At 35.0% G+C, this 26,607-nt stretch overlaps 3 protein-coding genes and 1 pseudogene across 6 annotated transcripts; 2 read left to right on the top strand and 2 right to left on the bottom strand.

The window, feature by feature from the left end:
- The first annotated feature begins 1,756 nt into the window (after window positions 1-1,756).
- Window positions 1,757-5,233, top strand: LOC133876477 (glutamate-1-semialdehyde 2,1-aminomutase 2, chloroplastic-like; annotated as a pseudogene).
- A 497-nt stretch (window positions 5,234-5,730) lies between these two features.
- On the bottom strand, window positions 5,731-9,098 carry LOC133876525 (membrane-anchored ubiquitin-fold protein 3). 3 transcript variants are annotated; one of them, XM_062314813.1, is made up of 4 exons: window positions 8,943-9,098; window positions 8,611-8,833; window positions 7,677-7,847; window positions 5,731-6,138 (listed from the first exon to the last, which is right to left on the bottom strand). In XM_062314813.1, the coding sequence occupies exons 2-4, from the start codon at window positions 8,738-8,740 to the stop codon at window positions 6,083-6,085; spliced, it is 357 nt and encodes a 118-aa protein (XP_062170797.1). In that variant the 5' UTR covers window positions 8,741-8,833; window positions 8,943-9,098; the 3' UTR covers window positions 5,731-6,082. The 3 variants fall into 3 exon arrangements, with proteins under 3 accessions (XP_062170797.1, XP_062170799.1, XP_062170798.1); XM_062314815.1 differs by having other exon boundaries at window positions 8,611-8,785; window positions 8,943-9,070; XM_062314814.1 differs by having other exon boundaries at window positions 8,611-8,850; window positions 8,943-9,062.
- Window positions 9,099-12,614: 3,516 nt separating this feature from the next.
- LOC133876384 (RNA pseudouridine synthase 7) lies at window positions 12,615-19,107 on the top strand. Of its 2 annotated transcripts, none has more exons than XM_062314652.1 (12): window positions 12,615-12,749; window positions 12,865-12,908; window positions 13,033-13,110; window positions 13,768-13,838; window positions 14,306-14,393; window positions 14,781-14,859; window positions 15,035-15,117; window positions 15,714-15,779; window positions 16,568-16,624; window positions 16,920-17,045; window positions 17,396-17,634; window positions 18,521-19,107. In XM_062314652.1, the coding sequence occupies exons 1-12, from the start codon at window positions 12,650-12,652 to the stop codon at window positions 18,621-18,623; spliced, it is 1,134 nt and encodes a 377-aa protein (XP_062170636.1). In that variant the 5' UTR covers window positions 12,615-12,649; the 3' UTR covers window positions 18,624-19,107. The 2 variants fall into 2 exon arrangements, with proteins under 2 accessions (XP_062170636.1, XP_062170635.1); XM_062314651.1 differs by having other exon boundaries at window positions 13,768-13,868.
- Window positions 19,108-22,532: 3,425 nt separating this feature from the next.
- On the bottom strand, window positions 22,533-24,425 carry LOC133875543 (bidirectional sugar transporter SWEET14-like). Its single transcript, XM_062313711.1, has 6 exons — window positions 24,292-24,425; window positions 23,962-23,998; window positions 23,634-23,844; window positions 23,387-23,548; window positions 23,173-23,292; window positions 22,533-23,064 (listed from the first exon to the last, which is right to left on the bottom strand). Exons 1-6 carry the CDS (start codon window positions 24,332-24,334, stop codon window positions 22,801-22,803), a joined length of 837 nt encoding a protein of 278 aa, XP_062169695.1. The 5' UTR covers window positions 24,335-24,425; the 3' UTR covers window positions 22,533-22,800.
- Window positions 24,426-26,607: the final 2,182 nt, after the last annotated feature.

The raw sequence follows: 26,607 nt of genomic DNA, 5'->3' as shown, positions 1-26,607 counted from the left end.
AATGTTAACACGCATTTAAAAAAATTAAAATAATATAACATTATGTAACCGTCAGATGTACAAACTTTAAATTTTAACTATAAAAAATAAATTCTATTCATTCTAAATAAAATGAGAAGGACCCTTGTCCTAGAAGGACCCTTATACAAATCATTGTATTCCCATGTGACCTTCAAAAAGTCATGATGCTTTGCGTGTCATGACTTTCAGTTCTTTAAGAAATTTCTTATGTCTCAGCTCTTAAATGTATTTTTCATGCAAAAAATTAATTACACAACAAATGTACTTTGATACTGATAATAGCTAAAATATGTTTTTTATTTATTTATTTATTATTATTATTAAAAACAAGCATTATCATTCTTTATTTTGTTCTGATTTGTGTGTTTTATATTTAATTGTAAAATGATTGAATGTTGATGATGTTTTTAATTTGAGAGTAGTTTCATGTTGACGAAACTACTCTCAAATTAATTAAATGCTTACTTTGTTTTATTTGTTATGATTTGAAAATATATTGAGTGCTTAATTTATCTTGTAACATGATGTTGAAATTAAATTCTCAACCAATCCATTGCTCCATTTTTAATGGAAAAATAACAAACAATTTAATTTACTTTTCTGCAAGATAATAGGAATTTTACTTTAGTATCTATTATTCCTTATGGATTGACCTCAGTCTTACAAAAAATTTATTACTTTCGATATCTTGCACTTGAGTTTGCAGTTTTTTTTATGCAGCACATTTTCAGCCATGATTACTGTCAAAATTAGGCTTCACAACAAAAATAAATATGAGTTTTTGGTTGATTCTTTGATGTTGCACATCGAAAGAATGGATGCAAAATTTGTGATTGAATTGAAAATTATATATATTAAGAAACAATTATTTTGTAACTTTTATATTGCCTATATTTTACTAACACTAAATGGAAACTAATTTTTTTTTATATTGATTTAATTTTCAATTTTAATATATTTTAATCCATGATTTAACCCCTTATCTTAATATATTTCGCTTTCGTATTTTGGTTTGAACTCATGAATTTTGGCTCTGATTCCATAAGTAAATTATCATTTATTCCAAAAGCCTAAGCTGATAAGAAAAAGCAAATTTAATTATGTCATCAATACTTTAACAATCTTAACCTAACATACGAGGAAACACAACGAAAAATTTGGATAAATTTTTAATAACAAGAACAAAATTGAAAGATAATTTATTTAAAAAACATATTTCTCACATATTATTTAAAAATCATGTGTTTTTTCACATGTAATGACATTATTTTTATAGACCGAGTTGTGTAGGAAGTTCTTCAAACCCAACTTGGAATAAAACTTTATCTCTTATCTTATTATTTTGACGTGACACATTCAACTTACTTAATTCAACATTCATTGAAAGAAAAAAAAAAAAATAACAAATTGATAGTATCACATTAATATAATAGACAAGTAGTGTGATATATAATATTACTCTTATTTTATAGCTTATATAAACCGTCAAAATAATTCTATATTCTATGCTATTATTTCGTTATCTTACTATATATATGTTAATATGACATTATCAATTCTTCTTGATATATGCTTTTGAAAAAAAAAAATTAGTGAAATTGGCAACGACACGTTAGTAGAATGTGCTCACTGCTGAGATATTTTATTATGTGTATATATCATTACTATCATCACGTGGTCTTTACATTTGCTGCTTTCCCTTACTCTGTACTGCTTTAGACAAAAAAAACACGTGGTCTTTAGACCCGTGAGATTCTCGTCTTTACAAGAGCAACCACGGTAGCCTGGTGCTATGGCTGGAGTAGGAGTAGGAGTAGGAGTAAGCCTGGGGCTTTCATGCTCTACGACGAAGATTTCCCAGAGACGCTCTTCTTCTTCTTCGCAATCAACGGCTCGTCGTTGTTGCATGAGAATGGCCGTCTCGCTCGACGAGAAGAAGAATTTCACTCTTCAGAAATCCGAAGAAACTTTCAATGCCGCCAAGGTGCAATTACCATTCTGAACACCCTCTATTTTTTTTTTTTTTTTCCCAATTGTCTAATTTTTATTTTTCTTTTAAATATTTTGTTGGGTTGGGAATTGGATGTGATTTGAGTTTGAGCTTGGATGGGACTTGAAATTCTTGGGGTTGCATTGGAAATGTTTATGGTGGAATTGGGGTCTGTCAATTTTGAGTTCAATTTTCGTGTGTTGGTTACTAATTACTAAAGGAATCAGGCGGTGGGAGTTGAATTTGGGTTATTGTTTAACTGAGTTTTGGTGTGAACCATGAGTGAAATTGGAGAATTCGCAACTTAAAGGTACTTTAATGGAGTTAATTACATTGATTTTGCGTAATATTGATCAAAGGATCTATGCTATATTACGTGCTGTAATAAAATACAACACATGATACACATCTCCAATAGTTTTTTCAAACGGTCAAGATTTAATTCCTCTCTCTCTTTCATATGAAAAACTTGAAATTAAATTTGAACCGTTAAAAAAACTAGAGAAGAAGATGTGCCGTAGTTTTTTGTTTTTTACAGCACCTAAACCAAATCAGATAATATTAATCTGACCAATTATGTCCAAATTTATGATCTTTGGGGGGACTACGTTGTCAATGTTTTTTCATGTATATTTAAAAGAAAAAATTGTAGGCAACCTCTTGTTATTGTTCTTTCGATGTTCCATTCAAACCCCTTTGTTTTTCTGATGTCTGAAAGGCAAACCTTGTTCCAAGTTTCTTGATTACTGACGTGTGTTAAGAGCTTTTGGTAGGATTTGATGCCTGGAGGTGTGAATTCCCCTGTTCGTGCTTCTAAATCTGTTTGGCGGGCAACCTATTGTGATCGATTATGTCAAAGGCTCTCATATGTGGGACATAGATGGCAACGAGTACATCGACTATGTGGGTTCTTGGGGGCTGGCAATAATTGGTCATGCGGATGATGAGGTTCTATTCTTTCTTACCCCGTGTCATCTAACCGATATGGCGCTATCTAATCTTAAAATTTAACACCATTCTGATATCCATAGCTATTGTGCAATGTGCATCTGTTGACAAGCTTCAATCTTGATTCTCTAAACATTACTCACACGATTTTCGTGTTGTGGAAGAATACATTTTGGTTTAGTGACACTGGTCATATGGTCCCGCCTTTTATATCATTTTACCACAGCAAAATATTCTAGTCCTTGTAATATTTATCTAAAAAGGAAAAAGAAAAAGTGATGTTTGGTAATGTGATATTTTATTTAGCTGAGGAAGCTTTGTGATACTTCGTTGATGAGAAGTGATCCCTCTGTTAAAGTAGGTTTGTCCACTTTGCAGTTCTCTTTCCGGGGAAAAGGTAAAATATTGGAGAATTGAGATTGTCAAACTTTTCCTAGAAAATGAACTGAACAAGACTCCCCTAATCCTTTGTTTTCGTTTTATTGTGGTAGTCTCTCAGTTATTGCAGTGGATTATGTCCCAAGCTACTATTTCCCTGCAGGTACTTGCTGCCCTGGCTGAAACAATGAAGAAAGGAACCAGCTTTGGTGCTCCTTGTGTGCTAGAAAATGTTTTGGCAGAGATGGTCATCTCAGCTGTTCCAAGCATAGAAATGGTCCGATTTGTTAATTCAGGCACAGAAGAATGCATGGGTGTGCTCTGTCTGGCCCGTGCTTTCACCGGCAAGGAGAAGCTTATCAAGTTTGAGGGCTGTTTCCATGGCCATGCCGATCCATTCCTTGTCAAGGCAGGAAGTGGGGTTGCCACCTTGGGGCTCCCCGACTCCCCTGGTGTCCCAAAAGCAGCCACTTGTGAAACTCTAAATGCCCCTTTCAATGACATCTCAGCCGTGGAAAATCTCTTTGAGATCAACAAAGGAGAGATTGCTGCAATTATCCTTGAACCTGTTGTTGGGAACTCTGGTTTCATTGCTCCTAAACCTGACTTCCTTAATGCCATACGCAAAATCTCCAAAGAAAATGGTGCTCTCCTCATCTTTGATGAAGTTATGACTGGATTTCGATTATCATATGGTGGAGCTCAGGAATACTTTGGCATAACTACTGATTTAACAACACTTGGGAAGATCATGGGTGGTGGTCTGCCGGTTGGTGCATATGGAGGAAGGAGGGAGATTATGGAGATGCTGGCACCAGCAGGAACCATCTACCAGTCTGGGACCTTAAGTGGAAACCCATTGGCAATGACTGCGGGCATGCACACTCTTAAGCGGTTGCAGGAGGCAGGAACCTACAAATATTTGGATAAGATCACTGGTGAACTTGTTCAAGGTATAGTTGATGCTGGGAAGAAGGCTGGGCATGCAATGTGTGGTGGGCATATAAGCGGGATGTTTGGGTTTTTCTTCACAGAAGGGCCAGTTTACAACTTTGAGGATGCGAAGAAGTGTGATACTGAAAAGTTTGCAAGGTTTTATAGGGGAATGCTGGAGGAAGGAGTGTACTTTGCTCCTTCACAGTTTGAGGCTGGATTTACAAGCTTGGCACATACTTCTGAAGATATTCAAAAAACAATAGCAGCTGCTGAGAAGGTTTTACGGCAGATTTAGTGTGTTAATTCCTAGATTTAACCTTCCGTTAGGAACCCTCAAATTGTTGTTATTATTATTATTAGCAGATATTTAAAAAACAATAGCAGCTGCTGAGAAGGTTTTACGGCAGATTTAGTGTGTTAATTCCTAGCTTTAACCTTCCGTTAGGAACCCTTAAATTGTTGTTATTATTATTATTAAGCTAATAAATCCTTTCCTTGCTAGGTTAGGATTCCTTACCTTGCTGGGTTAGGAAGTGCCATAGGGCTATTCACCGAAAAAGAATTTCAATCAATTGCTATAAGCAATCTGTGGAGGACAGAGCCCCTTGAAGTGGGATGCCGTTTCGGGTCTACAGTCTTATGAAAGGAGAACTTCATATTGGAGGAGAAGACCTGATTGAAAGAGATTAGAATTTGAAGAAGAGTTTTGATCATAAAGCATGACTTTTGTTAGATAAGGACGTGTTGTCCCAATAGGTATCTTTAGTAGGAGAAATAAAAGACGTGTGTCTCAAGGAGGATTCTAATTAGTAGTTCAATTCCTTATCTGCCGTGTATTCCAATTCCCTTCTACTTCTCCATGTATCCATCTATGATCTATATAAGGAGGAAGTTCATTAATAAAATATATGAAAAGATTATTATTATTATTCAGCTCTTCTTGTAGTTATTTTGGTAAGTGTTAGTGTTTCTTGAACCACCCTAAATTTTTTTTAGGTGCTCGAAAAATTAAGCCCGTAACATGTACCTTTTATTTTATTTTATTTTTCTGTTTTTCTTTTGATCTTTTCTGATTTCCATTAATAAGAATTACGGTTCTTACCACCTTCGAAATTGGTTCTCAATTTTTTTCCTCTAGCATAATTGCTGTTTCTAGTTGTATTCAGAGTTGTTTTGTAGTCAATCTCTGTTTACGAGAACCTGCATGTATGCGAACCTTTTGTATCATGGCAACTGTTAGATTTTATTATTTGCTCCTGAAGCTCGTCTCCAAAATCCAGAACCTGCATGGTTTTATTATTTACAAACCCCATACCAAAAAAAAAAACCGTTACTCTTTTCAAAATTTACATCCAAGTTGCAATGTTCTCCAAACCCTAAAATTTTGCAATTGACCCTCTAAACTACCTAAACCTTTCGCCATCGAGATTTATAAACAGGCACGTTCTCATTGAGACTTATCAATCACAAACAGACAGGCATTCTCATTGAGATTTCATTGCAGATTGTCTTTACATAGAAAGATGTATACAGATTTGCGGTCCAGCGACAAATCATTCAGGCTAACATAAGAAATGACACAAAAAAGAGAGTAAGAAATGCTACTAAAAAAGCATATTCAATAGCAGGCTAGCAGCAACCTTCTGATAGAAAGAGAACTTTGAAGTAATCAACAGCACAGATTTTTTATAAACACATCATCACCAATATGCACTTGGACAAATGAGTGCTGCAACAGACACAGTATGCTTCTGTAGCTAAAGCTTCGACACCAGGGGCAAGGTATTCACCAGCTCTACACAGTTGATTTCACAATATGGAACAAGAACAGACAATTTTCCTAGGTGAATCATCAATCTTCTTTTCTGTTCAGACAAAGAATCATGCATCGTCAAACTAAGCAGGTTTCAACAACCACAACGAAAAATGAAATTGTTAGGGTCAACAAATATTAAATGCCACAAAAATTGACTCAGTCAATATCCACATATGGTACCAGTTCAATGCATCATTCGTACTTGCTTAAACTGATGACCTTCAGATTTCAAGGTTTTTTATCCACCATATTTACATTAATTATGATATGGTACCAAAGAAAAATTAATCAATATCAATTGATGGATGACAGTGATGATAAAAGTAGACTGTATTTGCAGAATGAAAATGATTAGTGAGTTACTTCTTAACCATATAAACAAAACAGACTTGTTCATAAGACAAACCAACATAAGATCCCAACAACTTTCAATGTTCATGGCTGACCAATGGACAATTATGAAGCTAAGGATAAGGGAGCAACGCAATCTGATTATGTGTAACACCAAGGGGAATAAACGTATACATAGTTATAAATCACTTATTATGAGTCCAAACACATAAAATAACAAATCTATCTTGTAACCCTCAAGAAACGCCATAAAGTTTTAGATTGGCAGCCTGGATTGTTTAATGCGGGAACACTACTTTTTTTATGGATTCGACCATGATTTCTTTTGGAAACAGAAAACCCTCGAGGAACATAAATTAATGCTTATTTTCATAAATAAAAATCTCTAGGAAGAATGAGAAGAAAGAAGGAAAATTATCCAAGGATCACAGCATGACCTTGAGAAGCAAATTGTTAAGTTATCACATACCCTGTTTTCGTATTGGCCAATCAAATTCCAATATAGGACTAGATGAGTCCTGAACTTGAAATTCTTGTTGCTATAAGAGGCAGCAACACACTAAGAATGACTATAATTAAATTGACCTCCATCTTTAGGACATCACTATAATTTGTCAGGAAGAACTAGGTAGTAAGCTAGCCAGTCCTACTTATCAAAAAGTAAGCTAGCCAGTCCTATTTTACGCATTCCATTTTAGGTGAACAGACCCCTCCATGCAAGTCTCATGTTTTGATAGTCTGACCATGATTAAGGATCTAGTTCTATTAGCACTGAAGAAATACATAAAAGCAGAAGAGAAATCTGCTGATGAAGAAGATAGAAAGAAATGAAGCCATCCTCTGGTAGGCTATTTGACTCATATTTTCTGTACCAGGTTCCTTCTTACATATCTTTTTTTGATAAGTTCCTTATTGAAGTATTGGCTACTCTAACACGGGTTTACAATATTCTTCTCCAGGATAAAGCATAAATGAATACGTAAACTACAACCAATAGTCCATAAGCATAAAACCTCCTCCTAAAAATAGGCACCACAATGTGTAAAATCAAACCGAGCTGTCACCAAGTGGACGCCAATGCTCATGAGAATTCAACTTGGTACTGAAAACATTTTTCCATAACAGAATCAAGTTCATACAATGGAATCGAGCTAAATTTCAAAGCCATTGGAAGATACAAAAACAATCTTCATAGGGAATCAAAGCATCATGATTGAATATATGAATGGCAATTACCTGTTCTAGTCTTTGCCGGAGACGGCTGTACGACAACATGCATTATGAGAACACCCCCAGCATTATCACCAAAAGGCATTTTACACTGACCAACAGTCTTGTTGTTTTCCAAAATTTTTCCAGAACTAATCAGTTTCACTTCATTCGCCACCTTTGGTATGATTGTTTTACCTATGAATGGAAAGAGCATTTAAGAAAAAAATCAAAACAAGAATCCAGATGATAGACATTCCATACAGTCACCTGATTCAAACATGCTCTTATTGTACCCTCGAACCATTGAATTTCAGACAAAAATCAAAGGATTTACTAAAGGAAACATTGTTCCAGCAATAGCGATCAAAATTTTCATATGCTTTGAAAATTTCAAGAACCCCAATATGTATTTTATTAAATTTTATCATACCCATTAGACTGTTTGAGCGCTCAATTCTACAGAATTTACTGATTAAAATGCAATAATGAAAAATGTTGAATACCGTTTGACTAACGCCACAAAACAATCAGGACTTTGATACCCAAAAGCAACTTACCCAAGTACTTAACCTAAATTTTACCATACCCATTAGGCTGTTTAAGGTCTCAGTTCTACCAAATTTACCAATCAAAGTACAACGATGAAAAATGCTGAATGCTCTTATCTAATGCCACAAACCCATCAAACCTCTGACACCCAGTAACCAAATTCAAGCGCTTATTCTAAAACCAGCCAAATTTCTGTGAAATTGGATACTGATGCGATCTCCAAAATGCTCATTGATAGGAAAAATCCAACGAAAGTCGATTAAAACAAATAAAAAATCTATCAATTTACCACCTTCCCTGAATTGAGAAAAAACAAGTATAATAAAAGATTATTAAGAGAAACGCAATTGTTAAGCTACACAGTATAACAAACAAGTGGAGGGCATGGATAATGAGATCAATCACCAACCTTTGGGCCAGTCGGAGACGACCCTCTGCTTGAGCATATCGACGGTGGAGGCCGACGAGTACCGGAACGGCCCCATATCCGACCCATCGTACAGCCTGAACTTTATGTCCACCAACTCCTCCTCCGGCATCTGTATTTGACTTTGACTACTCCTCCCCTCTCCTCCAACCCCTTCCTTTTATGTGTCCCACGGATTGAAATTCGTAAAAAGCCAATCAAAAACCTAATCAAGCATGAGATCTAACACTTTTGAATTGTTTAACAATAATCAATCAATCTCTAATGAATGATTTGGATTCAAAATACAGAGGTTAAGAAGTTGAAATCCGCACCTTCCGTAGCTTGCGACGATCAGGCTCCGCAATTCTTAAGGCTTTTCTCTTTTCTTTTTTTAAAATTTCCTTTTCCTTTTTGGTCTGCGGTGGGTTTGAAAGATCTGTGCTTTGTGGGTTGGGTGAGCTGAAGAGAAGGACAATTTGAAGTGTTTCTCAAGCCAAACCGAGCTAGTGAAAACGACGCGGTTTTGGTTGCTTTCGTGGAAATCCGAAACTCCATCTTTGAAACGACGACGTTTGAGTGTACAGCTCACCAGACTTCTTACATTTCCAAATGAGTCCGTTTGCATTGCATGGTCTGTCGGTTTAAAATCATCTATAATTCATTGAGAATTTTTTATTTATTTATTTTTAATTGAATAAGGAAAATAGTTACCAACGTAGATTTTTCCCACTTTTAACCTAAAAGGAATAAGAAATTGACGATCCTACGAATGAAAAATGATGGACTCCTCAACAATAGACTCAAACCAAATTAAGACAAACCTATCTGTACCTCAATTTGAAAATAACAACTACCAAAAAATGATTAAAGCTGTAAACTATTAGAGTCTAAAAATAGGACTGCACAAAATAAATGAACCAACACAAATTTAAATACAAGGGAGAATCACGTAGATATTCTCAAATTTTGTGGCTTCATTTTAAAGGGTTTTTTAAAAAAAAATAAATAAATAAATAAAAAAATAACTTTTTGTAAAAGCATTAATAATTAACTTTAAACAAAATAACCAAAATTGCTTTCATCAATATTTTGACAAAAATAAAAAGTATCCTTCAATAGGATTGTGGTTGCTTTAATGGAAATGTGTGATGTTAATGCTTTGGTGGCTACATAGTAAATGTCCAAACTATCACGAAATAATCACGTTTTAAAGGTTTACTTAATAAATAACATGTAAATTGTCGCACCAACTTATAAAAAAAATTATAACAAAAATGTAGTATTCATAGCCGCAGTCGGATTGTACATTCCAAACATTATACCAATACGTGAATTTGAACCCCAATTATCAATGTCGAAGGCCACTGGTGGAGTTTATTTTGATTGCATCTAGGGTTGGCAATTCGGGTCAGCGGGTTGAGTTTGTGTTGACCCGTCTGACCCGATTACATAATTGGGTTCAACACGAATCCGACCCGATTATTAACCGGGTCACAACTGCAAACCCGAACACAGCCCAATAACAAATCGGGTTACACGACACTAACCCGATGAACACGTTTTGCAACTCTGTTAACGCCTGCTCATTGGCCACTGCTCATCGGCACCGCCTCATCCCACAGGCCACGAGGACGGAGGACATGAGGTAGAGTAGGTTCAACTGAGCTTGGACAGTTTGATCCGAGAACCGATCCGACGGTTGCAGATTTCGACGAATTTGCCGTGCTTGATCAACAACACCGCCCAGTCGACCATCGAGGGTGGGCTATAGTTCACGTCGATGGCGTGCCTACCGCTAATGATCTCCAACAGCAAGACTGCAAGATCCTGAAGCTCAGATCCCAGTGCAAGATAAATCATGAAGAAGGAGTTTGGACAGAGGACACTGGACAGTCTCTTGGAGGCTTGGAGCAAATAGGCGACAGGCGTGCCGCGTGAAGAAGGTGAAGGCACTGAAGGGAAAAGAAAAGATGCGGGCATCTGCAACTAGGGTTGCCCTTTTGTTTGTTTTTTTTTTTTTTTTTTTTTAATATAATTGGGTCTAATCGTGTCTGGCGGGTCAACCCGCGGGTTGACCTGTCATACACGATTTTAATCGGGTGATCCGAACCCGATTATGATAAACCCAAACCCTATTTTCCTATGTCGTGTTCGTGTTGGATTCGCAGGTCGTGTCAAAAATTGCCAACGTAATTGCTTCCTCACTCATTTTTTTTTTTCTTCGTATTCCTTCTTTCTTCATGTGTAATGGAAGAGATCCCTTCTCTTTAATGTTCATTTTCTTCTCTTTTATGATTGTATTTTAAAAAAAAAATGTAGAAAATGTTAAAGCTTATATAAAGAAGGGATAATTGCACCGGAGGTCCCTGTGGTATACCATAATTATTTTTCACTCCCTATGGTTTAAAAAGTTCACTGGAGGTCCTCGTGATATGCAATAATTACAAATCGATCCCTGGCGTCAAATTCTGTTAAAATTTTTAACAGATTCCGTCAAATGCCACGTCAGCGCCACGTGTTGTTATCTTATTGGTGACACGTGGCGCTGACATGTCTAATTTTAATAAAATAATATAAATTTATTAAAAAATAAATAAAAAATACTTATTTTTTTTAAAAAAAAAACAAAAAACAAAAAAAAAAAGAAAAAAACAAAAATGGGAAAGGGGTGGCCTGGCCACCCCCAAAAGGGGTGGCCAGGCCACCAACAGCCCATGGGGGTGGCCGCGCGCCACCCCCAGAGGCCGCCGGCGGTGGCGCACGGCCACCCCCAGTGGCCGGGGGTGGCGCGCGGCCACCCCCAGGCCATTGGGGGTGGCCTTCGGGCCACCCCCTGGGCCTTGGGGGTGGCCGCGCGCCACCCCCTGCAGCCACTGGGGGTGGCGCGCGGCCACCCCCAGTGGCTGGGGGCGGCCAGGCCACCCCTTCAACTTCTTTTTTTTTTTTGTTTTTTTTTTTGAATTTTTTTTATAAAAAAATAAGTATTTTTATTTATTTTTTAATAAATTTATATTTTTTATTACGATAGACACGTGTCGCCATCTTATTGGCGACACGTGGCGCTGACGTGGCATTTGACGGAATCTGTTAAAAATTTTAACAGAATTTGATGCCAGGGATCGATTTGTAATTATTGCATATCACGAGGACCTCCAGTGAACTTTTTAAACCATAGGGAGTGAAAAATAATTATGGTATACCACAGGGACCTCCGGTGCAATTATCCCTATAAAGAATATTGTTTTAAAATTAAATATTATTATATTAAATTTTTTTTTTTATCAACTCAATGTTTATTATAAGATCAGATTTAAACTATATAGAGATAATTGCACCATTGATACTTAGAGTTAACCTAAGTTACAAATCACTCCATGTGATATAAAAAATTATTGTAAGATATTTGTGATAAACTAAAGTTACGAATCACTCCTCAAATGATTTTCTGTTCACAAAGTTAACAGAAATTGTTAGATTGTTACATCAGACAAATAAAAACACGATACGTGTCACTTTTAATAAAAAAAAATTAAAAACCTAAAATTTATTTTTATTTTAAAAAATTGTAGGTTTTGGAAAGGGGTGGTTGCCCAACCCTTTGGGGGTGGCTGGATCCAAAAGGGTGGCTACCTAACCAGCAACCACTCCTTTTCAAAACCTATTTTTTTTATAAAAATAAATTTTAGGTTTCTAATTTTGAATATATTAATATATATTTTTTTTATTAAAAGTTACACATGTCGCATTTTTATTGGTCTGATGTGACAAATTAACGGTTTTTGTTAACTTTGAGGATGAAAAATAACTTTTGAGAATGATTCGTAATATTAGTTTACCACAAAGACTCTACAGTAATTTTTTATACTACAAGAAGTCATTCGTAATTTAAGCCAATTTCAAAATCAATAGTGCAATTATCTCAACTATTTAATTTGAAGAGAGTAATTACGATCGGAGGAAATTTAGACAGTAAATACGGAATAAATTATTAAACTCCTCAATACGTATATAGGTCAGGCCCAATAAGAAAATACGAGAAATGAAGAAGAGGAAGAGGGAAGACGCAGAGGAAGGCATGAAGATCGTATGGCTAACCCCGGCAAACCCACCTGAGCCACACGATTACATCTTCCGTAACGGTAACCAACCAAACCACAAGAGAAAAGAAAAGAAAAGAAAAAACGTGAAAAAAGCGAAGCAATTAGTTTTAGTTTTTATTTTTATGTTTACTTTTTTTGCGCGGGAATGATGCAGGGAGGCGCCACGTCAGGCCGTACTACTTCGAGTTCATCTCTCATGTGAGCTTGCTTGGATTCGAAAACATACTCTTTTCTGAATGTGTTTAGTTTTTCAATAAACCATGATTAGATTGCTTAAACCCTAATTTTTATTCGGGTTTATATGTTTGTGGGGCTGCCGCAGGTTAAGAATCGGTGGGCCGGCAAAACCATCGTCGACTTGTTCGCTGAGGAGTTCAAAGGCCGACCTTATGATTACTATGTAATGCTTTGTTCTTCATCCTCGTTCATGTCTTAAATTTAAATGTCTTTTTTTTTTTTTAATATTAATTAAATAATTAAATTTTGGTTAAGTTTTTGGTATAATTGATAATTTTACGAGGTATTAGAAAAATTGTCTGAATTCTAACCCTCTCCGTAAATTATATTCCAGTTCAATTGAATATTTCACATGGCTGAATTCAAACATTGTCTCGGTAATTTATATTCCATTTCAATTGAATATTTCACATGTTGAGCTCATTTATTCAGAAAGTTGAGCCCACATGCGAGGAAAGTTTTTAAATATTAATTAAATAATTAAATTCACACTTTCATCATAACTTTTAACACTTTTATATTTTAATTTGTGTATATCAGGTTTAGCAAATGTATTTTTTTTTTTTTAATGATTTTATAACAATGCATGAGTAGTAATAACAACAATTCTGCCTTGTTAATATAACATTATTGTGCTAACGTTGTGGATTTATGGGTTTTGCTTATAATGCCTTCTGTCTTTTGTTCAGCTCTAATTATGACGTATGTTTATCTCTTGTTGTTTATGTTTGTCGTTTAAAGAGCTGCTTTAGCATTTTTTCTCATTTTTTATGTTAGGGGTGAGTCTTGAGCTTATGGATCATATGCTTGAATGCTGTAGGTTAGTGCTGTAAAATGTGGACGGATACAAGTTGATGGAGAAATAGTGCCGATTTCGTACATAGTTAAAAGGTCACAGAAGATAAGCCACTTTTTACACAGGTTTTGTTGCTGTTCTTATGGCGAATTCATTTAAATATCTACAAGAACATGTTTTCCTCGAGTTATTTTATTCCAATTTGATTGGTTTCTTTTCATTCCTTTTTGTGTTGATTTGAGATTTTAATTTGGAAAATTTCTATTGGTTTTTCGTTACTTTTTCTTCAACTTTTTTTGTTTATCATTATTAGAGTAATGTTATATACTACATTTTTATCTCACAATGTTGAGGTGGCAGTCCTATCCAATTGTTAGATTTATTTATTTATTTTTAAATAAAAATAAAAATGACTGATCCAACGGTTGGTCAGGATTATCACCTTAGCATTTTGGGATAAGTACGGGATAAAAATATGGTATATAGCATTACTGTTATTATTATGGTATGAAAATGTATTTTGAAGTTATCAAACTGGCAATTAATTTCTCAAAGATTGTAGGCATGAACCGCCGGTGATGGCTTTGGGTATCTCTGTTCTTCAAAAAGAACCAGATGTGCTAACTATTTGTAAGCCAGCATCTGTTCCGGTAAGTCAGCAGTGGTTGTTGATATGTGCATAATATTATGTTGTTGCTTTAATTGAAACTTTGGAACACATAACATTTACGTCAAGATATATCGATAATATTATGTTGTTGGTTTATGTGACACTTTGGAACACAGAACATTTACATTAAGATATATCAATCTTTGTGATAGTCTCTATTAATCTAGATTAATATGATTACTAAAACATAAAGTTTTATTATCGTTTAACTCAAGTCCTTTAGTTCTTGATGAAAAATCCATAAAAGCCTGCATATGTGCCTTAGTTAACTTTAGGGAGAGAGGGGAACTTATCAATTCTCAGACTAATTTGAATTCGTATGTTTAACTTCACAGTCTTAAATATGTGAGATTTTGCTGTCATGTAGGTGCATCCCTGTGGTCAATATCGTAAAAACACCGTTGTTGGCATCCTTCAAGCAGAGCATGGCCTGGCACCTCTATTTCGTATCCAAAAGATTATAGTGTTGGAACCAAATATTGGATTTTTAAATGAAAATTGTTCTAAATTCCAATTAGGCTTCTAATTTGAAGTCATTAGATTAGCTTCTTGTTCTACTCGAATTATTTTCCTGCTCTTTTGTTGTCCAATTTTGCATTTCCTTGACGTGATTGTGGTCAGCGATTCATCGACTTGATCGTCTTGTCTCAGGACTCCTTATTTTGGCCAGAAATGCTTCAAAGGCTGACCTTTTTAGGCAACAAGTAAGCCTTATACTACTTATCAAAAAAACAAGTAAGCCTTATACTACTGTTTTGGCTATATGAAACTTCTAGTGAGCAAGAAACTAAACATTTTTTACCCTAAAATATAAGACAGAATCATGAATGTATTAACTGAAAGAAAAAGGATGGTTTCTCAGACACAATAAAGTTAAGAACTACCAAATAAATTAAATTTGTACCATGCGTACTAGTTGTGCACTCTTGAGCCAGATTATAGTAGAATGTCATTTCATAATGTTTGCAGATTCTTTCTGAGATCAAGGATCTTTATCCTGTCACTCATATTGTTGATGAAAATTAGAGAACGTTCAGTAGGTTCATCATATGAAGTTTAGGACTTACTGGCTGATGGAACTAGTATCGGGCTTGTGTGTTGCACACTCCTGGAATGGTTACTGCATTATGTTGTTTCATGACAATGACCTTCTTCTTTCTAAGACCAAAGATCTCTTTTGTGTCACTGTTATTGTTGAAGAAAATTGTAGAGTTGCATAGAGAATCTATATGGTACTTGTTATCTGCATGTATGAGAACATGTTTCTTACCGACTTAAGAGTATAATGTGATTATCTCAGATTGAAGCTGGGTTGGTGAAGAAACAATATATTGCGAAAGTCAAAGGGGAATTTCCAGAGGATGTGGTAAGCAGAGTCAAATTGTTCTTCTTGGTATCTCTTTGTCTTTATGATATTTTTCTTCTGTATTAGAGCATAGTATCTAATCATGAAGACATGCTGTGGGGTTTATTTTCAAATCGCCCTACTAATCTGTCTTTATTGAGGCCTGAGGAGTTAGAGTGTGGTGTTCATAGACCACCTACTTGAATGTTAGAATGGTGGACGTTAGATTACCATATTATACTCCACTTTCTTTTTCCAGGGATGTCATAACTCTTCTCTCTCTCCATGATGCATGCTACAGAATTTTTGTTTCCTTGCTTGAAAAATGGTCTATGATTTTCAAAAATATTTGAGTAGGCGTGGCATTATGTTTGAAGAACTGTGATGCTGTTGTGAATTTTTTGAGGCATTTATGCATGGCAGAGTACTATGTGCATCTTGAAGAAATTCAACCATATTCTGAACGGTGTTCCACTTAATCTTGGTCAAGTTGATGATCATTTATATGCCTGACATTGTAAAGAACTCTTATAGGTTGGATGTAACATAATGGGAAGCATAAGGCAAAGCTGAATACAATAAATTGCTGCTTATTTATAGAAATAGATATACTTGTTTTCTATCTGTTTTAGTTCTGAATTATAGGGTTTAGTTGAGCCCACCAATTTCCAGCTTTCAATTATATGTTCATGATTCAGTGATATTTTCTTTGCAGAATCTAGTGGTATTAGTGATGGATGTTAGAAGTTTTGTTCTGTCAAAGTGTTATTATTTCGCCATTTCATAATTATTATGAATCTTCTTTTCAGCAAATTGTTGATGCTAACGTAGATTATAATGCTCGAGAAGGAAGGAGCACAGCAGAGGTGAGTTGTTTTATTCAACCCTCTCTAATAGCAGAACTATAGATGCTATTAACTGTGAGACAGGAGAAACAGAGAGAAAGAAGAGTGACACAAGGAGTGTGCCTAGCTCTTTTCAGTGCTTGTTAAAGCAATCATTTTCCTCTTTCTTTTTTTTTTTTTTTTTTAATACATTTGACTTGGCTAACTCTTTGCCATGGTCCTTACTGAATACTAAATTGTCTATTAAAGGCATTTGATTTAAATGAGACAATTGCCGTACATTTACCGAACCCAGAAGCATCTTTTGTTTATGCAGGTAAGAGATACTAGCAGTGATACTCCTGCGAAGGGGAAGGCTGCTTGTACAAAATTTACTCGGATTAGTACAACTGGAACTCATAGCATAGTTTTGTGTGAACCAATCACGGGCCGAAGTCATCAAGTAAGAGAATTTGACACGTTACCTGGGGAATGTTACATTATCTGTAGCAATATTTTAAGATAGGTCTGCTGCTTTCATGAAAAAATAAAAAAATAAAAAAAAAATTGCTGGTTTTTGTTTTGCCTTCTTGATTTCACTGTCAGGGTGAATATTTGTTCTCAGCAGACCTTGTGATATTTTTATTGTGTTTTTTAATTTTCTTTATAAAGCGCTCTTACATTTCATTTTCTTCTTCCTTTGAAATTTCCCTTACATATGTTTTAGTGAACTAGCTTTGTTATATTTCTGGTCTGAATTAAATCAAGTTCTTACACCCCCCCCCCCCCCCCCCCCCCCCTCCTCTCGTGTAGATACGTGTACATTTGCAGTACACTGGGCATCCAATAGCCAACGATATGCTATACCTCTCTGAACATACAACTGTTAGGTCTGCTGGAGGAATGAGTGCTGATAGAGCTGCTGTTAAATCACATCATTCTCTAGAGTCCAGTTTTTATGATAAATGTCTTGATGAATATGAAGAAAACTCTGAAGATGAGTTTAGCATTGATCCTATGTGTACAAATTGCCCAAATCTGGATCCAAAAGGGTAAGGGACTTTCTCTTATGATAAGAAATTTGTTGGAATGTAGTTAGATATTACTTATGACTTATAAGGTGAAATATGTCATGAATATATTGTTAGTGTGAAGGGGTCTACCAATACCACTGGCCACTTGGAAACCAGTCTTCTGAGGGTTCCTGCTGAGTGAAAGAATATTTATTTGTTTGAGGTTCAATTTTTTTGTCAGATTCTCGATTATGTTATAATGAGAACCTTCCCAAGTTAGTTGTGATTTCTTTTTTGTGCTTGATACTAGCATGTCTTCCATTTAGGTGGAACATGTTACGGTGTCACATGGTAGAGAGATGACAAAAAAGATATGGTAGAAAATGCCTATAGATTGGATCTGTGTCTGGTTCATATATTTACCAGTAACTTGAAGCATATTTACAATTGAGACTAAAGGTACTCTGTCTCTGTTATTAACAACTTACAAGATACTTAACATTGAAGATCATTGTTCATCTTTCTAATTTCCAACATCTTTCAATTCTTGTACCAAGAAATTGTCTCTGCATGAATACTGCAATTTTCTAGTGGAATGGTGACTGTCCAGTCAGGTCAATATTGAGGATCTATTAGGTTGAGAGTGCACCTTGGCTTTGCAGAGCAATGAATGTGATGTATTCAATTATTATCAATTTTTACAGAAGACTTGAAAAGTTTGTGGCATTAATATTTTGGTATGATCAACACGGAAAGATTATTCTCAAGATTCACCATCTATGCTTGCTTGACTGGTTCATCATTTTGGAGCTGAGTCACATGCTTCTAAGCATTCCATATTTCTTCTCTGAATATGCTTCATTTATTTCTCTACCTCTCAAAAAAAACTTAATGCATGATTACACTATTACCTTTTAAATTGCAGATACGGCGCACATGAAGAGGGTTTGTGGCTACATTGTTTTAAATACTCTGGACCTGGATGGACCTATGAATGCCCATATCCAGATTGGGCATCAATAAGCTAATCAGTCTTTTTTTTTTCCTTTTCAAATTCATGTCCTGAGAAAATTGTATTGCTCTCCCGTTCTGAAAATACTGAGAAAATTGTAGAACTTGGGTTAACCCTGTTTACTGAAGAACATGATCAAATCAGTCATAGGAGTCATGTCCTGCTAAGTTGTGGATTTGCAGGTTCATCGTGTGAAGACCATATGTGCTTTTGTGGGTCATGGATTCCAACAATTCCTGTTTCTTTCTCCAGATTTGGCCCTTACTCTTGCTAGACAGCCATGAAATGTGTATGCACAAAAGAGAAAGGAGTCCTACTTTGGCTTTATTTCTTTCTTTAATGTAAAAGATTAGCAGATCTACTATATAGAATGTACTGGTGAGCTGACCAACACTTCAACCGTATTGAGCTTCATGCATATAGTTCCAGTTCCATATGTACTGCTAATTTGTATCAATTTTTTTTTTACTAATGCATGGACTTTTGTAATGGTTTTGATTTTTTTTAGGGTTGTGCCCTTTTTGTGAGAATCTGAAATGTCGTCCGCTCACTCCCACCAAATCTCAGTTCCTGGTAACTTTATGTATTTTTAAGCCCCATATTCTGATTCGGCTGATGTCAATGAATTTCCCACCCAAATGTTCATGGGTAACATTTGGGTTCTAGCAATTCAATTGGGGGACATTTCTTTCTTTTGAGCATAATTTCAGTCAAAGATTCTCCCACTAGCCATTATAAAGGACCAAGCCTCCGAAGTTCATGGAGAACAACTTTAGGAATCAATTGGTTAAAATTTAAATATAGGTCTCAATTATTGCTAACCCCCGCACTAAGTAAATATACCTATGGTTTTGGTACTCGCTAAAGATTCTGGCTAAGAAAATCTGACCCCCTCTTTATGTTAATGGTCGCTTAGAATATTAAGAGCCAAGTTTTCTTCCAAATTTTTTATTTCAGTCTACTAAACTGATTTTTGTCCTTATAAGTACGTGAATTTACGTGCTCTATTAAAAATGTACGTGACAATCACGTGCTCTAAGAACATGTTAGTTTAATAGATTGAGTTGAAAGAATTTTTTCTAACACAGTTTGGAGAGAAGCTTTTTAACCGAGCATGTGAAATCACGTACTCAAAGGTCATATATCAATTTAATAAACTAAATTAAAAGAATTTTTTTCAATATAATTTAAAAATAAACTTTGTTTGATTATTAAAGAATAAATATCATTATTGAATAATAGTAACAATAATGATGGTATAATCATACGAGCCAACTCAGGCAACTATATAACAAAAGGCAATCAATGTTAGATGGTCTAAATTGAGCAGCATGTGCAAGGTTCAAGCACGGTCCAAATTTCCCCCTTTTTCCCCGTTGATTAAAAAAAAAAAAGAAGAAGAAGAAGAAGAAGAAGCACAGTCCAAATTAGTCCTCGACAAAGACAATAAATACTAATTCCTAGACTTGAAGTGGATTCAATTAATTCAATTATTTTATGGCTCGCTGATGCATGTAAGCATGTGATTGGAAGTGAACATTAGCTACTAATTTTTATTTTAACAACTGCCAATCACATGCTTATAACATATAGCATATGTCAGCAAGTTGTAAAAGAATGGTAGGCCTTGTATTTTTCACAAATTATTATGAATTATATATAAAAGTTTAACCTAATATAAAACTTCAAATAATTCAACCATATTCAATCATTATTTTGGACAACTTTAAACTGACTTAGTTTACTGCAGTAAGCATCCCTACAAGTTGGCTACAGCTTGATATATACAAAATAAAAAATAAAAAAGAAGAAGAAATGAAAAGAAAGGAAAAGAAAAAAGTGTAAGGAAAGGCAAGGCCATTGATAGAAGCAGAGCCGGCTTGATAAATTTTGAGGCATAAGGCGACAAGTTTAAGTGAGTTCATTTTCTTATATTTAAATATTAATTAAATTAAATTAAATTAAATATTTATCTTTTATATATATATATATATATATATATATATATTATTTAATATGTCAATTAGAGTACTTTCTTCTATTTGTAAAATATATTTTAATAACTTATAAGATATAGAATGACTTGTCACTTGATTCAAAGACATGAAATAATAAGATTTAAAGAAAAATAAAGAGAAAAATGGAAATAAGTTATATAAAGATTGTTGTGTAATAGAACATAATGCGAGAGAAATTGTTAGAAATTAAAGACTCACTGATGGTGTAATTCTATCTATTCTGCACAACGCAGACAATGATAATTTATATACTTTGAAGACCTTTCATATTTTTTTTAAATATTCAATTCAAATAAACGTTGGAGAAAAAACTATGCACGTTGGATTAATTTCATTGATGTAAAAATGAGACTTTTAAAAAGAGTAAATAAGTGAAACTTTTCAAGAATTTATAAATATATATATTTTTTTCAATGTGAAAAATGAGACTTTTAATTTGTAATTACTTTTACCATGATTGTGGGCCTTAGTTAGAAACTATTTATTAAATTTTTACCATGTTAAAGTCTTAAAATTTGTTTTGGAAATAACATTTATTATACAATTATTAAGTGCAGACCTTAATTAAAGAGTATTTTATTAACTTTTTACCATATTAAGTGATAATTTAACAAAATTCACATGTGAAATTCATCCTTTCATCCTCACATTTTTAAAATTTACGATTAGATATGTGGGATTCACATAAGGGGTTTACATCAACTCCACAAAGCATGTAAGGAGGAAATGAATCTACATGATTTCTTTTTGAATAATGCTTAGAGATATGAAACATTGTCATTCCAAGACACAAGTACTCTTAACTATTTTTGTCTACATGACAACTTCTATTTTTACTTCTTTTATTTATTTATTAAAAAAAAAGACTTAAAACTAACTAGAAAATCATATTATCACATGAATAAGATGGTCAATAGTCATATTTTGAGAAAAATCATATCCCTAATGCTTACCCCTTTTTTTTATAACTTGTTCTTTTATTTTCCTCGTAGTGTCGATCGGCCAAGCTGAGGGCTACCAGTACTAAACATTGATATGGTAGGGCCATGCATTAAGACCTGACTGAGACCAACTTTCAAGTCATTTGACACTACTATACTATAGACAGAATCTGAAATTCTCCACTATTTGGATTCCTTGGAGCCGTTTCTTTTTGTCTCTTTTGCCACCCGTGAGAGCAGAGAAACATTCATTTACTGCAGGTTGGCCTAAAGCGTGCACACTATCACAAGTGGGTTAACGTTGGCCTAAAACATGAAAAATACCAAGCCCCTAATTTTATGCTGCTTAGGCATTATAATACTCTTTATACTTATTTATTAAATTTATTTTACTTTGACTGATAGACATATTTTAAGTATTATTTTAATTTTTTTTAAGTGACTAACTAACATAAAAACTCACTTAAAATACATCACGTTAATTGGTATAAAACGGTTGTGTTGAGTGGTATCACTCCATTCTTTTGACATATTGTATATGAAAAATTACTATGCGTGAACTGAGCTATTAATTATATATATATATGTTCAGTGGGGTATTTTTGCTTTGCAAATTAAATTAACCTCTTGCTTTTGCAACAAAATGATAACCTATCTAGTACTCTGTGTTCAAGTACTAAATTAATTAATTATAGTATATAGTTGGTATTATTCATATGAAAAGATTAAGATATGAGTGGCCGGTGTTAGCTAGGGGTACATTACAATTTTAGTACAAATTATTTACAGATTAAGGTGAGTCTATAATTAGTAAAATCATTAAGCAAAAAATGTGATCTATTAAATTTTTTAAAAATTATTTTACTAATTATAAATTATCAAATCAGTTTGTAAATGACTTTGACCGGGCCATTAATACCATGTTGTTTTGTGCAATTAAAGAGAGAGGCTAGAAATTAAGCAAGATGAAAAATAAGAAAGCTTTTTGCAATAATATGATGGGGACACTTCAATTACATGGAGATAGCTGGAGAGAGAGAGAGAGAGAGAGAAGCACTAGGATCTTGAGAGACCTGGGACATGCTAATTAAGAGAGAGGCAGACTAAATGACTAATTAACCCCTTGAGTAGTACAGTAACATGCAAACCGAACTTCACATAAACACAAACAAATTAAAAACCACCACGTACGTCCTCGATCTTGATCAATGGTTAATTAAGCTTTAGCCGAGTACTAATGATCATCGATGGCTGTCTTGGATTCTTGTGCCTTTTCCTTGTCAATTTGATTTCCAACTGCGTCATTTCCGTTCCCATTTGAAAGTGGAAGCACAGAAGTTAGTTCCGGACACACAAGCTGTGTGGTAAGCTTGACTGCATCAATGATGTGCTCAGGTACATGTAGCTTCGGCTCCTCCAGAACCTTCTTGGCGTTCATGTATACTATATAGAGCAGCATCTGAACAATGCCAAAGAGAAACCCCACTGTATTTGGAAGCTGTTGATCCCCACAAAGAAGAAGAAGATCGAAGAAGATGTTAATTAATTATGACAAAAGCATTAAGTAATTGGAGGTTTATATAATATAACGCATGCATGCACTTACAGCAATATAATAGTCCTTGAGAAAAAGGCCATAAAAGAACCACGTCACTGCGCCCAAGGTTAGGAAGAAAGACAGAGGAAATGGCATGTACTCGACGCTTTTCGTTCTTATGACTTGTCTCTGTACAATGCGAAACTAGCTAAGGTAAGCAATAGCTACCAAAGGATTGAAACATTTTCTCAAAGTAATTAAAGCCATGAAAATTCCTTCTCACCAAGATACATAGAGGGGCAGCAAACACACTAAGGTTAAATACCAAACAAATCCATCCAAGAATCTGGACACGTTTTGTGCCTTTTGCTAGGTAGAGAGTGAGGAGAAGCATAAGGCCGAACCCAAAAATATTCAACAGTAGAACAAGCTTCACAGTCAGGATCTGAAAATAAACCAATATTAATTATTCAATTAGAATAACATTATTTGAGTAGTTAATGAAGCAATATTTTAGAATTGATCTTTACCCTGGCCTTCTTGGTTGCATAAAATAAGAAGAGAACAATGTAGATGGACTCAATTACGCAGCCAACCGAGTTTATGGTGATAAGAAGATTTGCATCCTTCTTAAGCATCGCATAGTAGATCCACAGCATTGAACTGAAGAGTGCAATCACATAAGGAAGTGACTGAAAACCTTCTGTAGATTTCTTCTTATATATCTGATAGAATGTTGGCCTGCAACAAAAACCAAAAAATTGAATCAGCTTCTTATTCCCCATTATCTTTCATCAGTCTCACATTGAGTAAATATTGGAAAAAGAAGAAAGCAAAAGCAGAAAAAAGAGTGCTTACAGTGGAGCAAGGTAGACCATAAACGAGATGATGTTGCCTACAAGGAAAAAAAAAACATAAATAACAAAGAAGGTCAGTTCTTTAAAGAATTTTATAGCCATTCACCTTCCTAGAACTTTATATATATATATAGATATTTGATATCAAATAGTACGTTAGGGGAGAAATTTTGAAATATATACAGCTGCATGTGCATTAAGTTGCTGAGTTGCATGGAGACTGGAGTTACATTAGGATTAATAAGTATCTTCTAGAGTAAAAGAAGAATAGGTGAAGGAAAAATATATTCATTTTGGTAAGTGGTTGCAATAACACTTAGTATATATATACCTAGAAGGCCAAATGCAAAAGCCCATGACTGGTGAAAGGCCATTTCTGCAACTCTCTTCAACTCTCTCTCTCTAGCTAAAGCAGTGTTTTCAAGTGAACCCCTTAGCTATCTCATATCACTCAATGGCACAAGGGTGGCACGTTTTATAGTGAGGAGGGACAGTCAAGTTGCACGCATGTGTGAGCCAGCAATGTAGCTTTCGGTTCTTTCCCAGTAGTTTATAATTAATTACTCTCTGAAACACTGCCCATATAACCTTATTTGGTTTGTTTTTTATCGTACAACCCCCCCCCCCCCCCCCCCCCCCCCCCCCCCCCCCCCTCACTTAAGTAAACCCTACTTTCTACTATTCCTAGCGTAGCACCCAAATAGCTGTGGTCCCACCGAGGCCCTTTCTGATGTGTCACCCACTTAATGGTTTTAAGGTTTACAACTCAAAGTTTGAAAACTTGAGACTTCCTTGCAGGAATTCCATGCAATGATCGAGTGGAGTCTCGTATAGTTGGGTGGCATGGTGTTGGAGTTGATATATATATATATATACTCTTATATTTATACTGATATGATTCGAATTTAATATGCGACATAAAGATTAATAATTTTTTACATAATTTACGAATCGAATCGATAAGAATTCAATATAAAATTATCGAGTTAGGATTGTGAGTCTAATTAACAAGGTTAATTAAATAAGTCAAGTTATGATTGACATATTCTAATCCGACTCGTGAACAAGAACTGCTATCTTTAATCTCATATGAGAGGCTATTCGAGCTCCATATATATATTCGGAAAGATGCTCAAACAGTCCGAACAGGTAAGACTAATCAAATTAAATTGCTTGAATATTAGGTGGAATCCGAACAATTTCTCATATGAGACTGATCATTTATGTCTAGATCTTAGTCCGAAACTTCCTTGATCTTTCTCAGGGTACGGTAGTGGTTCCTCCGGTACTTAAACAAAATTGTCGAGTGACCAAGCACATTGAACCATGTTTGTTGCTATCAATTGCTCGATTAAGTAACACACAGCTAGCTTGCAATTACACATATTTCGGAAAGAACAGTAGGACAATTTAGCCATGTGAGTGGACGAGTTTTGCCCATTCTCTTCCTTTTTCAGTTTTCAGTAAGATTCTCGTATTAATTAGTTCAAGGAAAATGACTGGTGGGTGGCTCTTGAGACGTACTTCCATGACGAGGTGAAAGAAGTAAAGAATAATACACAAGAGCCCGACAACAAAAAAACAAAAGGCACTCCAAGACAATGCACGGGGCCTGTACTATATATGAGAGTGGGCAGCCCAGTTGCTCTTTGGAGGGATCCGGAGCCCTTAGATCAGAATCCCACTAAGCAGCTTTTTGATTTGTAATCGCACTTGATGGGGGTGAGCTCTGCCAAATCTTTGCCTATCTGACATAAAGAAGAAATCAAACGGTGGATAAGAGGCTCATCGTCGTGATGAATGATATATAAATGCTGCCTTGCCCAGTCAGAAAACACCTTTCGTAATAATTCCTAGTTGACCTGCAGCCGCCATGCTATATCTTAGCTACTCCTGTATAATATTTCCGTGTACTGGTTTTCGAATCACCAAGCCACCTGCTGCTCACATGCCCACGATCGATCATCTCATGTCCATGCCTGAGAACAAATTAAGGGGATGCTAATTAACTCCTGAAAATAATAGAGATTTAGAAGATTATGCGTTTGGCGCTAGCTAGAAGCTAGTTGCATTGATCAAGAACCATTAATTAATGGTGGCATCCCAGGTTTGAATTAATGTCGTTATTTTCTTAATTAAGGTGATGAACAATTAATTGTTTTTCTCTAATTAATTACTTAACACGGTCAATTGAGCCGTTTGAAAAAAGATGGTTGTATTTTGAAACATGAAGTTGGAAAGAGACGTTCAATATATATTGATGGTTGTATTTTGTTTTTAATCAAATTGGTTGCAGGTTAATAATTAAAACGAAACGATCCTACCATTTCACATTCAAAAAATAAACTTTGTCAGAATTGTTAATAAATACTTGAAAGTGAAAATATTCCCTGGAGTGTGTTAGCTAGCTAGTGCATTAAGGAATAATTTTTTTGTGATTATTCCATTTCCGTACAATTTTATGTTATGCTTAATTAGATCGAGCAAATACTGAGTCAAGTGCTGGCGCCCCTTCTTTAAAGGGGAAGCCACCCGGGGGTAGGGAGAACTGGAGAGGGCTTCACCTATGTGTGCCTTTTACTTACTTTATAGTTCTCTTTATATCAAATAAGAACCAAAAAAAAAAAAAAAACCAATTAATGCTTTT

The sequence above is a fragment of the Alnus glutinosa genome, chromosome 8, assembly GCF_958979055.1.
Source record: "Alnus glutinosa chromosome 8, dhAlnGlut1.1, whole genome shotgun sequence".
Taxonomy (NCBI): Eukaryota; Viridiplantae; Streptophyta; class Magnoliopsida; order Fagales; family Betulaceae; genus Alnus; species Alnus glutinosa.
The sequence above is the reverse complement of the archived record's forward strand: the minus strand, read 5'-3'. Positions and strand labels throughout refer to the sequence as shown.

Bases quoted from the DNA above. Each gene is read 5' to 3' on its own strand.
- LOC133875543 (XM_062313711.1), bottom strand. From the start codon at position 24,334: ATGGCCTTTCACCAGTCATGGGCTTTTGCATTTGGCCTTCTAG. The intron at 23,293-23,386 runs GTGAGAAGGAAT...CGCATTGTACAG, and splicing joins CTGCCCCTCTATGTATCTTG to AGACAAGTCATAAGAACGAA. The intron at 23,065-23,172 runs GTAAGTGCATGC...GGGGATCAACAG, and splicing joins TCAAGGACTATTATATTGCT to CTTCCAAATACAGTGGGGTT.
- LOC133876384 (XM_062314651.1), top strand. From the start codon at position 12,650: ATGAAGAAGAGGAAGAGGGAAGACGCAGAGGAAGGCATGAAGATCGTA. The intron at 13,869-14,305 runs GTTTTGTTGCTG...CAAAGATTGTAG, and splicing joins ATAAGCCACTTTTTACACAG to GCATGAACCGCCGGTGATGG. The intron at 14,394-14,780 runs GTAAGTCAGCAG...GCTGTCATGTAG, and splicing joins GTAAGCCAGCATCTGTTCCG to GTGCATCCCTGTGGTCAATA.
- LOC133876525 (XM_062314813.1), bottom strand. From the start codon at position 8,740: ATGCCGGAGGAGGAGTTGGTGGACATAAAGTTCAGGCTGTACGATGGG. The intron at 7,848-8,610 runs GTTGGTGATTGA...TTCCATTCATAG, and splicing joins CGTCTCCGACTGGCCCAAAG to GTAAAACAATCATACCAAAG. The intron at 6,139-7,676 runs GTAATTGCCATT...TTGTCTGAACAG, and splicing joins TCCGGCAAAGACTAGAACAG to AAAAGAAGATTGATGATTCA.